The sequence below is a fragment of the Muntiacus reevesi genome, chromosome 11 (assembly GCF_963930625.1).
Source record: "Muntiacus reevesi chromosome 11, mMunRee1.1, whole genome shotgun sequence".
Classification (NCBI taxonomy): Eukaryota; Metazoa; Chordata; class Mammalia; order Artiodactyla; family Cervidae; genus Muntiacus; species Muntiacus reevesi.
Window position 1 is genome coordinate 27,388,297 of NC_089259.1, and position 15,303 is coordinate 27,403,599.

Genomic DNA, 15,303 nt, shown 5'->3' on the forward strand with positions numbered 1-15,303 from the left:
GCCTAATTTTTAGGTTGTACTTACCACTGTGTTGTTGGAAGTGCCTGTATCTTAGAAAAGCTTCAATGTCTGAGGCTTTGCTTCAGTCTTTTTTTTCCAGAAGAGAAGCTTCCTGGAAGGAAATTCACTCGAAGGGGTGGATTTCAGAACACGGGTGCTCTGTGCATTGATTGTTCCTGAGAAAAGGGAAATTGAGAATCGAATAATCCTTGAACTTTATGTAAACTTTGAGATTTTTAATCTACACCAACCTTCAGCATATGTTTTAATCTACACAACAGATCTCTCCAGAAACGGGACAAGACATCTGTTTATGTGATATAATCTTAAGGAAAGCTGGTTACATAGAATGAAAGAGATTTAAAAATATTTGTCTGTGGTCCTGTAAGTAGTTGATGGCTGACCTGGAATTATGGTGCCAGTCCCCTCACTTGTGATACTGTTTTTCCTTGTATTAAATGTGTGTTATGTTTGTCTAGAAAGTATATGGTTTTCATTATGAAACCTATACTGAATCAAACACCCTTGAACCATTAATTTAGAGAATCACTAAACGAGTAAATGCTTTACTAGGTCCTATACAGACCAGGAATAATTTCTTCTGTTTTATAAAGTAGTTACAAGTTTATAACTCAAGTTCATTATGAGTTTGCTTAGCTCCTAGAGGTAGGAGTGCCGCCATGGGCTAGGACCAGGCTGTTCAGACAGCAGAAGTTCCCCCCTCCCAGATCTGCAGTTTTGTCACTTGGCCTTTTTGTTGTCTATTTCTTCATTCATTCAATTTATTTCTTCTGTCTGTGTCATGTGGAGAAATATCCTGGAGATGAGTGTGATGAAATACATTGAGTAATAGGTTTCAATTAGCTTACAGGGCTTTGGGAAGTATTTCTCAAGGACTCCGAGATCTCCCACTGAAAAGCCATTTAAAAGGAGAACCCTCTCATTTCAGTTTCCTGGTTCAGAAATAAACACTATCATTATTAAATATGCTTCTTTTGTCTTTCATAAATATCAGACAACTGATACACAGATACATACATAAACAAATAAACACATACATATAAAAAGAGCTTTGTAATCACTCTCTGTTACTCACCAAAACACAAATTCTTATCTTCAATGTTTTGTTTCTTGAGTAAAGTTGCCTAAGGCTATTTATTAAATAGAACTGTATGCCTGTTTGTGTCACACTGCAAAAATAAAAAAGAAATAACGTCTTACATGTATTCCTTGTTAGTTTTGGAAGATACATTTCCTTCAGACTGCCTTGGGGTATTTATCACATGATAGGGTGGATATGAAATCTTTACTATTTCTTACCTCTAACATGTGCACTCTTTGGATCTCTGCTTATGAACCTGAGGATGCTAAAGCAGAGAAAATATTTACCTGGGGCATGAGACACAATCTTAAAAACGTGTCATGAGTAGATAGGTAGCAAATGACCAAATACTTACCTGATCTGGCAACAAAGTCATCCTTAGGAGACAAACGCTGGAGAGATGGGTCTGCTTTTGTGGCTCCTTGATGCTACAGAGACCAGTAGATGAACCTCCATAATTGGGGTGCAAGATGGGGTGGGGGGGAGGTGATACTGCTACTTACACTAAAGCTCTGGTATGCCTAATTTAAGCGATTTCAGCAACTGTGATGGGCATTGTTGTTCAGTCACTAAGTCATGTCTGACTCTTTGCAACCCCATGGACTGCAACACGCCAGGCTCCCGACCCTTTCCTATCTCTCAGGGTTTCCTTAGATTCATGTCCATTGACTTGGTGATACTCTCTAGTCACCTCATCCTCTGCCACCCCCTTTTCCTCCTGCCTTCAATCTTTCTCAGCATCAGGGTCTTTTCCTGATGGGCATGGGCTAGTTTAATCAGATAAAAAGCAAGAATAAAACAAGGTGATATAATAAAGCCAGGCTATGTCTAGCACAAATAAAGCTGATGGTTTTCTCATGGTTTCTGGTGGTTTTCTGTTTATATAACAGTACAGAATAAGATTGTTAATCACTAAGCTACTAGAATTTAATTTTATACTATTTGTTGACATGTTGCTGACCAATATGCATCAATAACTTCCATTTTTCTGACATACGCTGCTCGTTTCCCTGGTGCATCTGCCCTTGTGCTTCTTTTCATGCCCAAAGCTCAATAGCAAGAGTGCAGACATTCACAAACAGTTCCCAGAGCCTTACTTCCTGGCTCACGCCTGATGCCTTTCAAGAATGGGAAATTGGGAGATACACATTTGTGCTAAGATTGAAATACCCAAGGCTCAGGGTCTATTCGTTATTTATGCTTCTGATGTTGGAAAATGTATTAGGAAATAAATCATATGATGTTCAAGGACTGGAAAGGACATTTAATAAAATAGGCACACGAGGAAGCGACTAATGATAGTGAGGAGACAAGAGGAGTAAAATTTGAAACTGTAAGAAAAAAGGGCAGCTTAGTCGATGGGTAGGGAAATTATTTCTAGAATAAATGTGGGGAAAAAAAGAATAAATGTGGAAAGATTTCACTGATGTAAGAAATATGTCACGTGATCAAAATAAAGGAACTCACATGACGGTTTTAGTCAATATTAGATAATAACAGTTGTGATGTATCAATTCTGGGATTCCTTTCATCCTGGATGCTACTAGATAAACATGCAGTAGGAGGTGGTCTGGGGTTCTCACTTGCTTACATTCATCTCGTTAAGGGAACGCCGAAGGAAGTGAAAAATAAGTTAACTGCTTCATGATTTGGAAAAGGGGGGAAGAAAAAAAATGTAAGAAGTGTCTTGTTAACTGAGGTTATGTGTTTGTTTCTGAGTTATATTATCTACCAGAGGAAAAAAAAATGGTTAATAGTCAATAAGCCCAAGTCTTTGGTGGTCTTCCCTGGTGGCTCAGCAGAAAAGAATTTGCCTGCCAGTGCAGAAGACACAGGAGACACAAATTTGATCCCTGGGTCAGGAAGATCCCCTGGAGAAGGAAATGGCAAACCACTCCAGTATTCTTGCCAGGAAAATCTCATGGACAGAGGAGCCTTGCAGACTACAGTCCATAGTGTCGGATATGACCGAAGCTACTAAGCACATGAATGTGGTCTTTGTTGAACTTAAAATAATACATAGATAATTGCAAAATAGAATTTTATTTATCTGATTCTTTTTTTCACATATAATCTTTCAGTATAAAAACATGTCCAGGCCTTCACAAGTGCTTTTCATTTTCCAAAAAAAAGAACAAACTTACTAGCTTTTTTGTTAAAAACAATGGGAATTTATCTGAGTCCAGTATTCCTGAATCCCCCTTAACACTTATCTGTGTGTTCTGTGAAGGCAGAACTTGCCAGCAATAGGGATGATGCTCTAGAGAAATTATATTTTAAAACATACGGAAATGTAGTTTTTGGCAGTTGTAATGCCCAATTTTCCTCTGTGGTGTGGGCAACCTTAAGAAAAATATTTTGAGAGCACAACTCTTCTGACATCACATACAAGCCAAAAGGTGAATGGTACCAGGTGAATAGTCAGCGCGCCCCTCTGTGGTCTTATATTAGACTTTGAGCCTTGTGCAAAGTTCTGCTTTCAAAGCTGCCGCTCCACTGGCCTCCTTAGGGAGGACTTGAGGTGAGTGGACATCTCAGAAGTCCTTTTTCTATCACTTCAGCAGGATGCTGATGGTTTCGTTTGACATGGAAAAAGCAAGGAAAGCGATTTAGGCTTAATGCGATTATGGCCACGCTAGAATTAGATGTCATGAATATTTTTATATAATGGACAGCACAACTCAATTTAAGAGCAGATCGTGTAGGACCAACAGGTGGACATCCACTGGTAGGTTGGCCGTGCTGCTGAGAGAGAGATCCACTGCCCATCAGCCTGCTATTTATGGGTCCATTAGTGCATCGCAGGCATGTCGGGGTGAGGAGACCCGTAGGTACAGTCCTCAGTTGATAAACACCACGGCTGCCATCAGAATGTCATGCCTGACATCCTCCTACTATGCTCCCAGTGCAGTCAAGGATCGCTCGATTTTTAAAGATGAAAAGCGTTGCAGGCGTCATCTTCCAAACGCTGTGCTTTTTCAGGTAGTCCATTTGAAGTCCAGTGCTCCAAAACCATGACTAGGAAATTGGTTTCACTATATTGTCCTCGAGGTTTATTTTGTTCAAAGCCCCAGGTTTAAGTGCAGAGGAGTCATCCGCCCACACGATGGAAGTAGACACACTTTTTTTTTTAGTTTTGAAAATCGATTTTCTCCGATGTTTGTGCAACAGCTGTTTCAACTTGTCCTTGAAAAAGCTGGTTGTGAGAGTGTAGAGGATTGGGTTCAAGGCACTGTTTACTGGAAGGAAAAAAATGACGACCCAGGAGGTGATTGTGCCTGGAGAAGGAAACGAAACATGAAAGAAAGGTGAGGATTTAATACACACGAAACACGTTACATGCTATGGTTAATGCTGTTTTTGAGAGGGCTACCTGTTCCATCTAAGTCTTCTCTCACCTTCTGGAAAATCTCTTTGCCAAAAGAGCATAAGAGCTATGGATTCAGGGTCCTACATGAACTTTTCTGAGTTTCAGTAACTACTCTGTAGTTTGTCGTGAATCAATATGGGAGGAAATATTATGTGAAAACACTTTATAAACTATAAATCGATATGTACTTTTCTAGTTTTTGTTGCCTTTCCTTATATAAAAATAGGAAAATGAGCAATTAATTGGACAGTGTCCAGAAATCTTCTGGTTTAGAGTCAGATCTGACCTTGGTCTAAATTTCAGTCCTGAAGATCTCTGTGCCTTACACTATTATATTCAGAATGGAGTCAGAAGATCTGAGGAGCAAAAAAGAATATATCTCCAAACTCAGTGAATTCCTTCAGTGTGAAGCCTTTCAAAGGCTAATAGAATATAAGGGAAATGTTTCACAAAAAGGGAGGAGATATTTTGGATAACAGAGAGTTTTCTGAATTCAGTTGTCCCTTGATATCCACGGTGGGACAGATACCAAAATCAGCAGATTCTTAAGTCCCTTATAAAATATGGCATAGCATTTGCATATAACTTATGTACATCCTCCCATATCCTTTAAATCATCTCTATATTACTTATAATACCTAGTACAATGTACTTGCATGTAAAGAGTTATAAATACAATGTAAATACTATGGAAATATTTGCTAGCACAAGGCAAATTCAAGTTTTTTGTTCTTTGGAAATTTCTGGAAAATTTCCCCCCAATACTTTTGGTGTGCGGTTGGTTGAATCCATGGATTTGGAATGCAGAGGTACGATGGGCCGACTACATCATTTACTTGGTTAGGATGAAATGTGTTTTCCTCCTCAAATAGAGCCTGATCCTAGGCTTGCACACTTCTTAGCTCTGAGACTGTGGGCAAATCAACTAAGCTCCCCAGACCTCAACTGCCTTATCTGTGAAAGGGGCTGATGATAACTTACATGACTGACGTCCGGGAGCTGGGCCGGCTCTGCGGACGTCCCTTTTCAGCACTAAGCCCTGTTGTTCTCCAGACCCACCACACTCTGCAGCCTCCTCCCCTATCTTCAAAGTCAGAGAACTGTCATCTCGGGGGAGGAGCTGGTCGGTCAGACCAGCATCCTTCCTTCCCCTCTTCCACTCCTTTGTGACTGCAACCCCTTGCTTCCCCATCCCGCAGTTTTCTTATCCTTCACACACTGCTGCTTGCTCTTCTCTTAGTCCCGCTCTTCCCTACATCCTTTCTGTTCTTCTTCTGGTTTGCTTTCCATCTCTTCTCTAACTACTTATCTGCCCCTTCCTCCTTCCCTTTGACCTCTCCCTTCTCCTTTTTCTATGTTTGCCTCTCCTCTTTTCATCCCGTCTTCTCTTTCTTTTCCTTATTTCTTTTTAACTGGAAAGAATATGAAAGAAAAACATTTGTATTTAGCATATCTTAGATTGATTCAATGAAGTTTTATATTAGTATATATTACTTGTCCTTAATTTTTAAAAAATTAGATACAAACAGTATGTGATGGAAGAAAAAACAGTTGCTTTTTTGTCTATTGAGTCCTTAAAGGAGGCTGTGATCAGGAATGAGATGTCCCATTAGTCTCAGGGTCACTCGGTGATGTAAGGTTAGCATCATCTCAGGACTGAGATGGGAGGGCTGAAGCCAGCTTACCTTTGTGGCTGAGCCCAGGTACTATCGGCCACCTGCCGTGGTGGAGAAGACCCCACAGTTCTTGGACGGTGGGGACGGAGTGGTTTAGGTCCATGAATGTAACAGTTTGTACAACACCATGGGAAGTTGGGCAAGGAAGGAGAGGCTTAGGCAAGTGTGGTAAAGGCTTCTCTCCTAGTTCCACTGCAGTGCTCAAGACAAACCTCAAACTGCTGAATTATAAGATGTAGAGAAAGACTAGCGTGTGGCCCAGTAATGTTTCATGGTAATTTCTTCCTGATATGGTTCCCTATCATGGTCTGAAATGTCTTACACTTTCTCCAAGAATGACGATTACTACCCCTATTATCAGGCTTCTCTGGTGGCTCAGTGGTAAAGGATCTGCCTGCAAAGCAGGAGATACAGGTTCCATCCCTGGGTTGGGAAGCTCCCCTGGAGAAGGAAAAGGCAACCCACTCCAGTATTCTTGTCTGGGAAATCCCATGGAGAGAGGAGCCTGACGGGCTACTTACCCTACCATAGGGTCCCAAAAGACTCAGATACGACTTAGCGACTAACCAACTACCACAATCCCTACTATCAGAAAACCTTATCGTGAGGCTAAGCTGATAGGTTAAAGGGATGTGGTGGGTGTTGTGTGGCATTTGTGAGACATTTGACAAGGCAGAGGGACATAAATAGTTGCAGGAGTTTTTTACTCAAAGAGTCTGCCTGCAATGCAGGAGACCTGGACTTGATTCCTGGGTCGGGAAGATCCCCTGGGGAAGGAAATGGCAACCCCCTCCAGTATTCTTGCCTGGAGAATCCCATGGACCGAAGAGCCTGGGAGGCTATAGTCTATGGGGTCGCAAGAGTTGGACATGACAGCAATTAAGCACAGACACACACGTTTGTTCCATGGCCATCCACAGGGCCCGGTGTGATAACCACATGGCCAGGGCCGTGAAACAGACTAGTGGTTCTTAACCAGGGGGTGCACCTCAGAACCACAGGGGGATCTTTTCTAAAATAGCCATGTCTAGGCCTTGGTCCCTGTTGACTGAATTCAGAGGCCCAGGCTGGAACCTGGGCATAAATATTTTGTTCTGTTTTATGTACCCTTGGTGAAGCACCACTCTCTAGCTCAAGTGGAAGTGAGACACTGAGATTTAGTTTTTCTCTATCTCCTGTGTTTTTATTATTCTAATCAGGGTTACACCATTACCCAATTCCTATCTTAAAATGCTGATTATGAAACACCGAGGAGGGCTTTCCTGGTGGCTCAGTGCTAAAGAATCTGTCTGCCAGTGCGGGAGACATGGGTTCGATTTCTGATCTGGAAAGATCCCACATGTTGCAGAGAAGCTAGGTCCGTGCACCAAAACTATTGAGCCTGTGCTCTGGAGCCCACGAACTGCTTCTACTGAGCCCACATGCCCTGGAGCCTGTGCTCTGCAACAAGAGAAGCCCTGCAATGAGAAGCCCACACACCACAACTCGAGAGTAACCCCCAATCGCCACAGCTAGAGAAAAGCCCACACAGCAAGGAAGGCCCAAGAGTAAAAAATAAATAAAATTATATATATATATATACACACATATATATTTATTTTATTTATATAATATATATGTAATGCATAATATATGTTATTTATATATGTATGTATAAACACTGAGGAAATCATAACTCAAGCTGTAGGTATTTGTGGAGAATTTACTACACGTGAGACCCTGTGCCTCGTCAAACAGAGGACGAAAGAAGACACAACGTGTGTGGGAATCATAGAAGGGACTGACCTGGTATTTCCACCCGGGAGAGGGAAAGAATTTTAATTACAAACACAGGAATCCAGCAGATGGCGTCAGAGAACACTATAAAAAAGAAACGGTTTGCAACAGCCACCTCTCTTCCCACGTGACTCCTCACTTCTGAAGTCTGCAGGGCAGTTTTTTGAATGGAACAGAACATGACAGTATAGGAAAACACAATGATGAGGAAAGCCAGCAAATTCACACCTGTTGGGAAAAGCACACCTCTTAACATCTCGGGGTATAAATCAACAGGAGAAATACTGCATTGCTTAAACGTTTGGTATGGTGCCTTTTCCAAGAATCATTCTTTGCACTAGCAGAGCGGTAATCAGCTAAAACCCTGAACCCACGGCTATAAACTGGAATAAAGGCATTGGGTTCGCCAGATCGAAAAGATAGTTCAAATACATAAGCACATTACCAAGAATTATAGACTTTGAAATTCAGATCTAGGTATATCATGAGGTAATCTGTAGCTTTTTTAAAGCAGGAAAAAGACTATTTAATTTTTTTACCTCTCTGCAAATTCAAACCTTAAGGGATTACTGTAATCACATGTACATATCAAAAAATCAATATGCCCTATTCCTTTATCTTATAAATATGATTAAGATAACCTTGGGATATCAAGAAGATAATAGCATCAGAAACATTATTTCTCATGTTTATTGGTCTTAAATAAAAATAATGCCTAGAACAAAAAAAAATGCATCTTATTTTCCTTCAGATTGCCCATAGTAATCTAAACTGAAATTCATAACCCTTTAGACTGTTTTAGAAAAAGAAAGAGTAAGAGAAAAACTAAAAATTCAACTATATGAATTACTGCTTTAGAGTCACTTATCCCATAATAGTGACTTTTTGGTTACTTCGTTACATTCTTGCTACCATAAAAATCCTGAGAGAATACTCATCTTATTCCTTATAGTGAATGTAAAATATCCATATAATTTCAAAGTTGTTTTAAAACGTCCATCTGAGTAGATTGTATGTAAGACTAGTAAAGTCTAAGGAGAAATAATATAAATTCTTGGTGTTTCATTGTTTTTATCCAAAACATTTCACATGGAATCTCGTTACAAAGCCATACAATTGGATTTCACAAAATTGGTTGATCTTAGGTCTACTGTCAGAAAGTTAAGAATAAAAAAAAATGACTGTTAAAGATGTTTCTCTGGTACAAATCCTGAAAACAGACCTATAGAAAGGTTCAGAAGTGTATGTTCTGGAAACACCATAGGAATGTGAGAAGTTAACAACAGTGGAATCTGGGTGAGGCATGTCTGAAATACAGAAAACTGTACTGTCTTTGCAACTTTTCTCTAAATCTAAACATATTCTAAAATTTAAAAATTATTTAAAAACTATATATTCTTATTTTTAAGCAAAAATATGGGCCCTTAAGACTCCATGTCTCACAAATAAGCTGTGTAAATGCAGATGATATTTATGTGTGTGTGTGTGTGTGTGTGTGTGCGTGTGCTAAACCCTGTCAACCACCCCCACACCTCCACCACAAGATCCAGCCACACAAACTTCTTTGGCCCTTTATCTGGGCCTGTTCCCTGGCTGTGGGTCTCTAAGTCCTGGACTACAATGTCTGCCTTCACTTGGCCAATGTATCCTCACGCTTCGGGCCTCAGTTTGGGCTGATTTTTACTGGGACGCCCTCCTCGGTCCTCAGATCTTGGGCTCCTAGGACATTCTGCACTCCTCCTCCCTGACTTCTGTCAGCTGGTGACACGAGGACGTGTTTACTTGTCTTCATCCTCCTTTCTGGCTGCAGGTCTGTGGGGACCAACCTATTTGATCTCCAGTACCCAAAATAGTGCCTGGCCTATAGGAGGTGCTCAATAAATCCTTTTTGAATCAATGAATATAAGGGTGTGTGTGTGTGTGTGTGTCCGTGTGTGTGTCTGTGTCTGTGTGTGTGTGTGCATGTGCTGAGGAAGTTTTCCAGGAAGTGCACCTATACTGGGAATGGCTTACAATACTGTAGACATGATACCGCCACGCAAAAACGACTACCAAATAGGGTTCTATGTGAGGAGTATTATTAAAATGGTGCAAATAAAGTGTTTTCTTTTTCAGAGGGAGAAGGAATAGGACTAGAACAGCTGGGAATGGTGCTTAGGGCCATTTTGTGATGGGCTTTTAAGTGACTAATTTAAACTTGACCCTGGTTGTAGGGGGTTCCTGAAGGTCTCCAAGCAGAGGATACTCAGTCCTTTGGATACTCGGGTGGTGGACAGATAAACAGGAGAGCAAAGACCCCAGAGGCCAAAACACCAGTAAGGACTAATGTAGTAATTCAGGGTGAAGGTCATAAGGCTTTAAAAGAGAGGTGACAGCAGTAGGTACAGACTGAAAGAAAGAGAAGTCAGAGGCATATTTTGAAGAAAAAAAGTTTGATAAAAAAGAAAGGATGACAGAGCTTATTGCCTCTTTAGATGAGGGGACCGATGCAAAGGGGGAACTGAATTGATGATACAGCCCAGGTTAAAGAGAGAATACGGAGATGGCCTTAGTGTTAAGCAAGAGAGATACCTATTAGACAATATAAAACATTTTTTTAATCTTTAGGGGCTAAACTTCTCATTCACTCGTACTAGAGAAGGTTGGGTTTTCTTTTCTAAAAAATTAGGGAGGATTAAGGAAATGGAAAAGCACCCTTCCGTTGCTGACTCTAGAACTGCATTTATGAAAGGCAATAAACCTTTCTGGCATTTCCACTCAAATAATCTCCTGCTAGTGAATTTCAAGAATTTTGTTATTATTATTTATTTACCTCATATCTAGACCATGAAAAAATGAGTTCAAATAACTTGGAAGGGTCACAGGACATGGCAGTGAACTGGAATTCCTCCAGATCATTGTCACTGTGTATGAACATAAAACCAAAGGGTCTCACAGATAATAAAAAAGATGATTTGGAGATCCTGACAGTATGTTTTTATTTTTCATACCAAATCTCTTAATAAAAAATTTAATAAAAACACATAAATATGCAGCAGGAACTTTTCTTTAAAAAAAGGAGACAGTCTTAACTATATTTGCTTACTTTCTGAAACAGACAAATATGGCTTTACTGAAATTTGTGGTATTTCTATCAAAATGATGTTTGTCCAGGAAATGAGAAATAAGTTACCTAGGAAAATTCCAAGAGAATACCCTTTGCTTCCAATATCTTCTGTTTGGTCATAATAAAGTGGGAAACATACTCCATTTTTTCCATAAAAGTTTCCAAAATAATCCTCCTTCCACAACGGAGTCACAGCTATTAAGAACCCCACAATCCAGATGCAGATGAGGATGGCCAGGGTCTGCCATTTTCCAGGACGAATGTTACTGAAGGGAAAGACAACGGCCAGGAACTTCTCCAAGGTCAAGTACGTGAGCAAGAGGACAGAAACCTCAGTGGACAGCATGGCCAGGAAGCCCAGGAGGCGGCACTGCAAGCTCTCCATCCACAGCAGCGCGTACTTCTGATACTGCCCACGGTACTTTAGATCACAAAGGCCGATGAAGAACAAATACACACCCATCAGGCAGTCTGCACCTGTTGAAGAATCATAGAGTATGTGTTGGTAGTTTCAACATCCCCGTCTTCACTTTCTGATTAGATCTGCTTCCTCTATACTGTACTAAATGAACTAACGAAAACGTAAAATAGTACTTAGGAGTCAACAGACTTCAAAAGGTGTACTATTTCTAAAGTACTACACCACATCTTTATAATTTTGAAAAAGTGGTGGTAGGGAGATAATTAGGGTTGTGGGGAGCCTGGGCTTCCCGGGGGGCACTAGTGGTAAAGAACCCGCCTGCCAATGCAGGAGACGTAAGAGACACAAGGTTCAATCCTTGGGTCGGGAAGATTCCCTGGAGGAGGGTATGGCAATCCATTCCAGTATTCTTGCATTGAGAATCCTATGGACAGAGGAGGCTGGTGGGCTACAGTCCATAGGGTCACATAGGGAATCTAGGTTTTAAACAGTAAAAAAAATATAACTTACATATTTAATAAAGGGAGTAATTTTCTGGGGTTGAGGAACATGGATGTTACTGAAATTAAAGGTTAAACAAAGCATAGTTTTGTAACCTACAACCTGTCCTTCTATAATCCATCCCTTGACTCATTGACTCCTTGTTACGTCATTTCCAAGACATAAATCACTGCAGACTCATGCAATCCAGAACAGAGTAACCAAAGAGAACAACAGGACTTTCATACTTTAAAAAAATTTCGCAGAATATGTAATTCATATTAAATGCCGTTTGCTGAAGGCTGATATAATCTAGAGCACAGCGCACGGAAGACACCCTTAATCCATTTACATGGAAAACATACTTACAGCAAAGGATTTTGATGGACGTAGCGTGAGTCGTGTTTTCAGCTTTAATGAAAGATCTCATGCCAATGACAAAAAGATTTCCAAAGCAGGTTATGAAAGCTATAACCCAGACAAATACTCTGAGGATATTGTTAGCCAAGAGGTCCTCAAATGAAGAAATGCCGTCAGTCAAGGGCATACATATTCGGACATGGGGAGCATAGGAGCAGTATCGAAAGTTTTTGAAATAACTAAAGTCAAAGGGAAAAAAGAGTCACTTGACAGCAATGACAGAGACGACAGGCGCAGTCCTATCTGGGGCTGCAGCTGTGGGAGGTGTGCGGCTTCACTAGGCTTGGTTATTTCTGTTTAGCAGTGATTATGGAAGGATAGAGTTCTTCATTCAGTATTACTTTACTCTAGGCAGTCTTCCTCCTCTAAAGGTGAAGAACCTAAAGAACACGGGGATCTGTGGCGAGGACGTGAGAATGGCAAGTCTCCAGGGCTCTAATTTTCCTTGTCTGGGGTGGTTCTCTGGGGTGTTATAAGAAGTTGATGGTCATTGTGAAACTGATCTTTAACAAACTTTCAGGGGCTTGGGTTTGGGATGTTAAGAGTCTCACTAAAAACATCCCTGTCTTGTACTTACTTTTAAGTCTATTCCCTTAAACTAGCCTTCTTTTCCCTGGTAGGGGCAGGAAGGGAGGGTCCATGAGACTAGGAAAATTCAGTCTCATGGCAGCGAGTAGGAGAAGCAGCTACACACAGATTCCTGGTCAGGGCCTGGAAGGACTTAAACCATTTCGAGAGGAAAAAACAGGCTTGTCTGTCATTGGTGTATTTATGATCTAAGTGTGTGCGATCTTCAAGGGTTTAAACTGGGGAGGTCATTTGGATTTAAGGTCATTCTCTAAACCTGTTATGTTTAGGATTTTCTCCCATAAAACTTGTTCTGTTTTTGTATTCATTTATCATCTCTTTCAGTTCCTTTCTCATCTAATCTTTTTTTTTTTTTTCAATCTGTCCATTCAATTTTGCTAAACTAGCCAGTTAAAGAAAGCTTTACTTTACCTGGCTTCCAGGCCTCCCGTGACTGGACCCCTGGCTACCCTGACCATTTCACCGCTTCCCGACTATGCTCACTCCACCCAGACACGTGGGCTTTCTTCTGATCCTCAAACAAGCCGGTTCACCTTATTCTCAGTGCGCTGCTTTTGCTTTTCCCTCTGCCTGCAAGACCCTCCCCCCAGAATTGCCTCCCTCCATTTGGGGCTGCTTGACTGTCACATCTCTGACTTCTGGGTGAACCATCTACATTCCCTTCCTTCATCCCTTGAACTCGCTATACTTTCCTTCCCAGCATTTCTTCATCATTTATTTGTTTCCTAGTTTACTTTCTGGCTCCCGAAGCTCCATGGAAGCTCCATGGGGCAGGTTCTTCTCTCTCTCGCTGATCCCTGTGTTCCCCCTGGCCTGAGGGAGGCACTAGAAACACACACTTGTTAGACAAGCAGATGGATGGTTTCGTGCTGGGTGTGTCAGGTACCCGCGTCCTCAAATAGCTTAGAGTGGTTCAGCCTCTCCGCCCGCTGTGACCAGGGCAGGTGGGCAGGTGGAGGTATTTCAATAAACGATGGACAAGGAAGATGAAAGGAGAATCACTAGGTCACTTAGTAGGGAAGGAACCATGTTCACACACTTTCTGTTAATCACTGGGTCCTTCTTGACCTCAACCCGAGGTCCACATTTAAAGCAGCTGCTTCTCCATCAAGTTCTACAAAAGTTGAATTTCTCTGTTCTAAGAAGACCTCACATTCTGCCCGCAACAAGGAAACACTAGCCTCATTAAATATTTATCTACTGGAACCACAGAAGGAGAAGTTATGAAAACCATTTGGATGTACATCAAATACTTGTCCTTGGGTAATCAGTCCTGCTGCACAGACATAAACAAAATATTCTCCCCAAAGTGCACCTTCACACTAACCATTTCAGCCACTTGCTGCACCCAACTTGATATCTTACATCGAATCCTCCCTATTGTTGTGGATGACAATGGTTAATTTTTGAAATCAGAACATATAGGTTACACAGTTGATAAAGAAATGATCATGTCATATACACATATATTAACACAACTTACACAGTGCACTTTAGCCAAATATATTAACGTGACTTATCAAAAACTACTATAAAGATGAATTACCTCCATTTTGTAGTGCACTCAGTAACAGAAACAACACCTGGAATTTATATAGCATCTTTCTTCCTAAGGGCTCAAATCTTAGAGTGGCCGACTGCTCACTCATGTGAGGTGAATTAATGTTTCCAGGTCTCTTGAGTACCATTAGCCAGTGACTTCATCTTGTGTAATATGTGGCATTCTGGTACCCTGATCTCTTATTGGGCCTCAATTGGATAAACAGCGTGTTTCCAGAGAGAAGTGTCATTCATGTCGGCACATCATAATATTGAACTCTATTTGAACAGGGACCAAAGGTGACAAAATTAAAAAGTTCTCAATAAAAGACTTTTTCTTGCATAAAAACACATTGCAGTGATACATTAGACAGTTTACGCTAGAGCATCTGTAACATTTCACCATATTTTCTTCTCTGTTCTTTCATACATACATACATGTAGGAAAGATTCTTCATGGGTTGAAACATCCGTGTGTTTATATTCGGAATCTCTATCCTTTCCAGGTCTCTGGAAAATAGGCACAATAGGTTTCATGATTTTAGGGTTTAACTTTTTAATCATTGTTTTCTTTGTTGATCTTAAAAACCATGCTTCAAAATCTTCTGTTATCAATTCAAATTAGGATGAAAATTTTACAATAAACCATCTTAGAAAATTGCCATTTCTATTTATGCCTCCCATAACTTGGAGTTGATTTTGTCACTTTCACATGCAGAACTACCTTCTAATAAAACACTTTCATTCACTTTTTTGATGTAAAAATGGCAGCTGTGATTTGTATGATTGTGAAATTGGCTCTGTAGCTTGATCTCATAAACCAAA

The 15,303-nt window shown here is 40.7% G+C and overlaps 1 protein-coding gene across 6 annotated transcripts in view; it reads right to left on the reverse strand.

Moving 5' to 3' along the window:
* Positions 1-3,137: 3,137 nt before the first annotated feature.
* RXFP2 (relaxin family peptide receptor 2) overlaps positions 3,138-15,303 on the reverse strand; it is a 58,362-nt gene continuing 46,196 nt past the window's right edge. For all 6 annotated transcript variants that reach the window (XM_065902142.1, XM_065902140.1, XM_065902138.1 and 3 more), the window contains 5 exons: positions 14,917-14,988; positions 12,301-12,530; positions 11,097-11,507; positions 7,934-8,152; positions 3,138-4,380 (listed from right to left, as the gene is read on the reverse strand). In XM_065902142.1, coding sequence (XP_065758214.1) covers positions 4,121-4,380; positions 7,934-8,152; positions 11,097-11,507; positions 12,301-12,530; positions 14,917-14,988 — 1,192 coding nt within the window. In that variant the 3' untranslated portion in view covers positions 3,138-4,120. The remainder of the gene's footprint in view (positions 4,381-7,933; positions 8,153-11,096; positions 11,508-12,300; positions 12,531-14,916; positions 14,989-15,303) is intronic.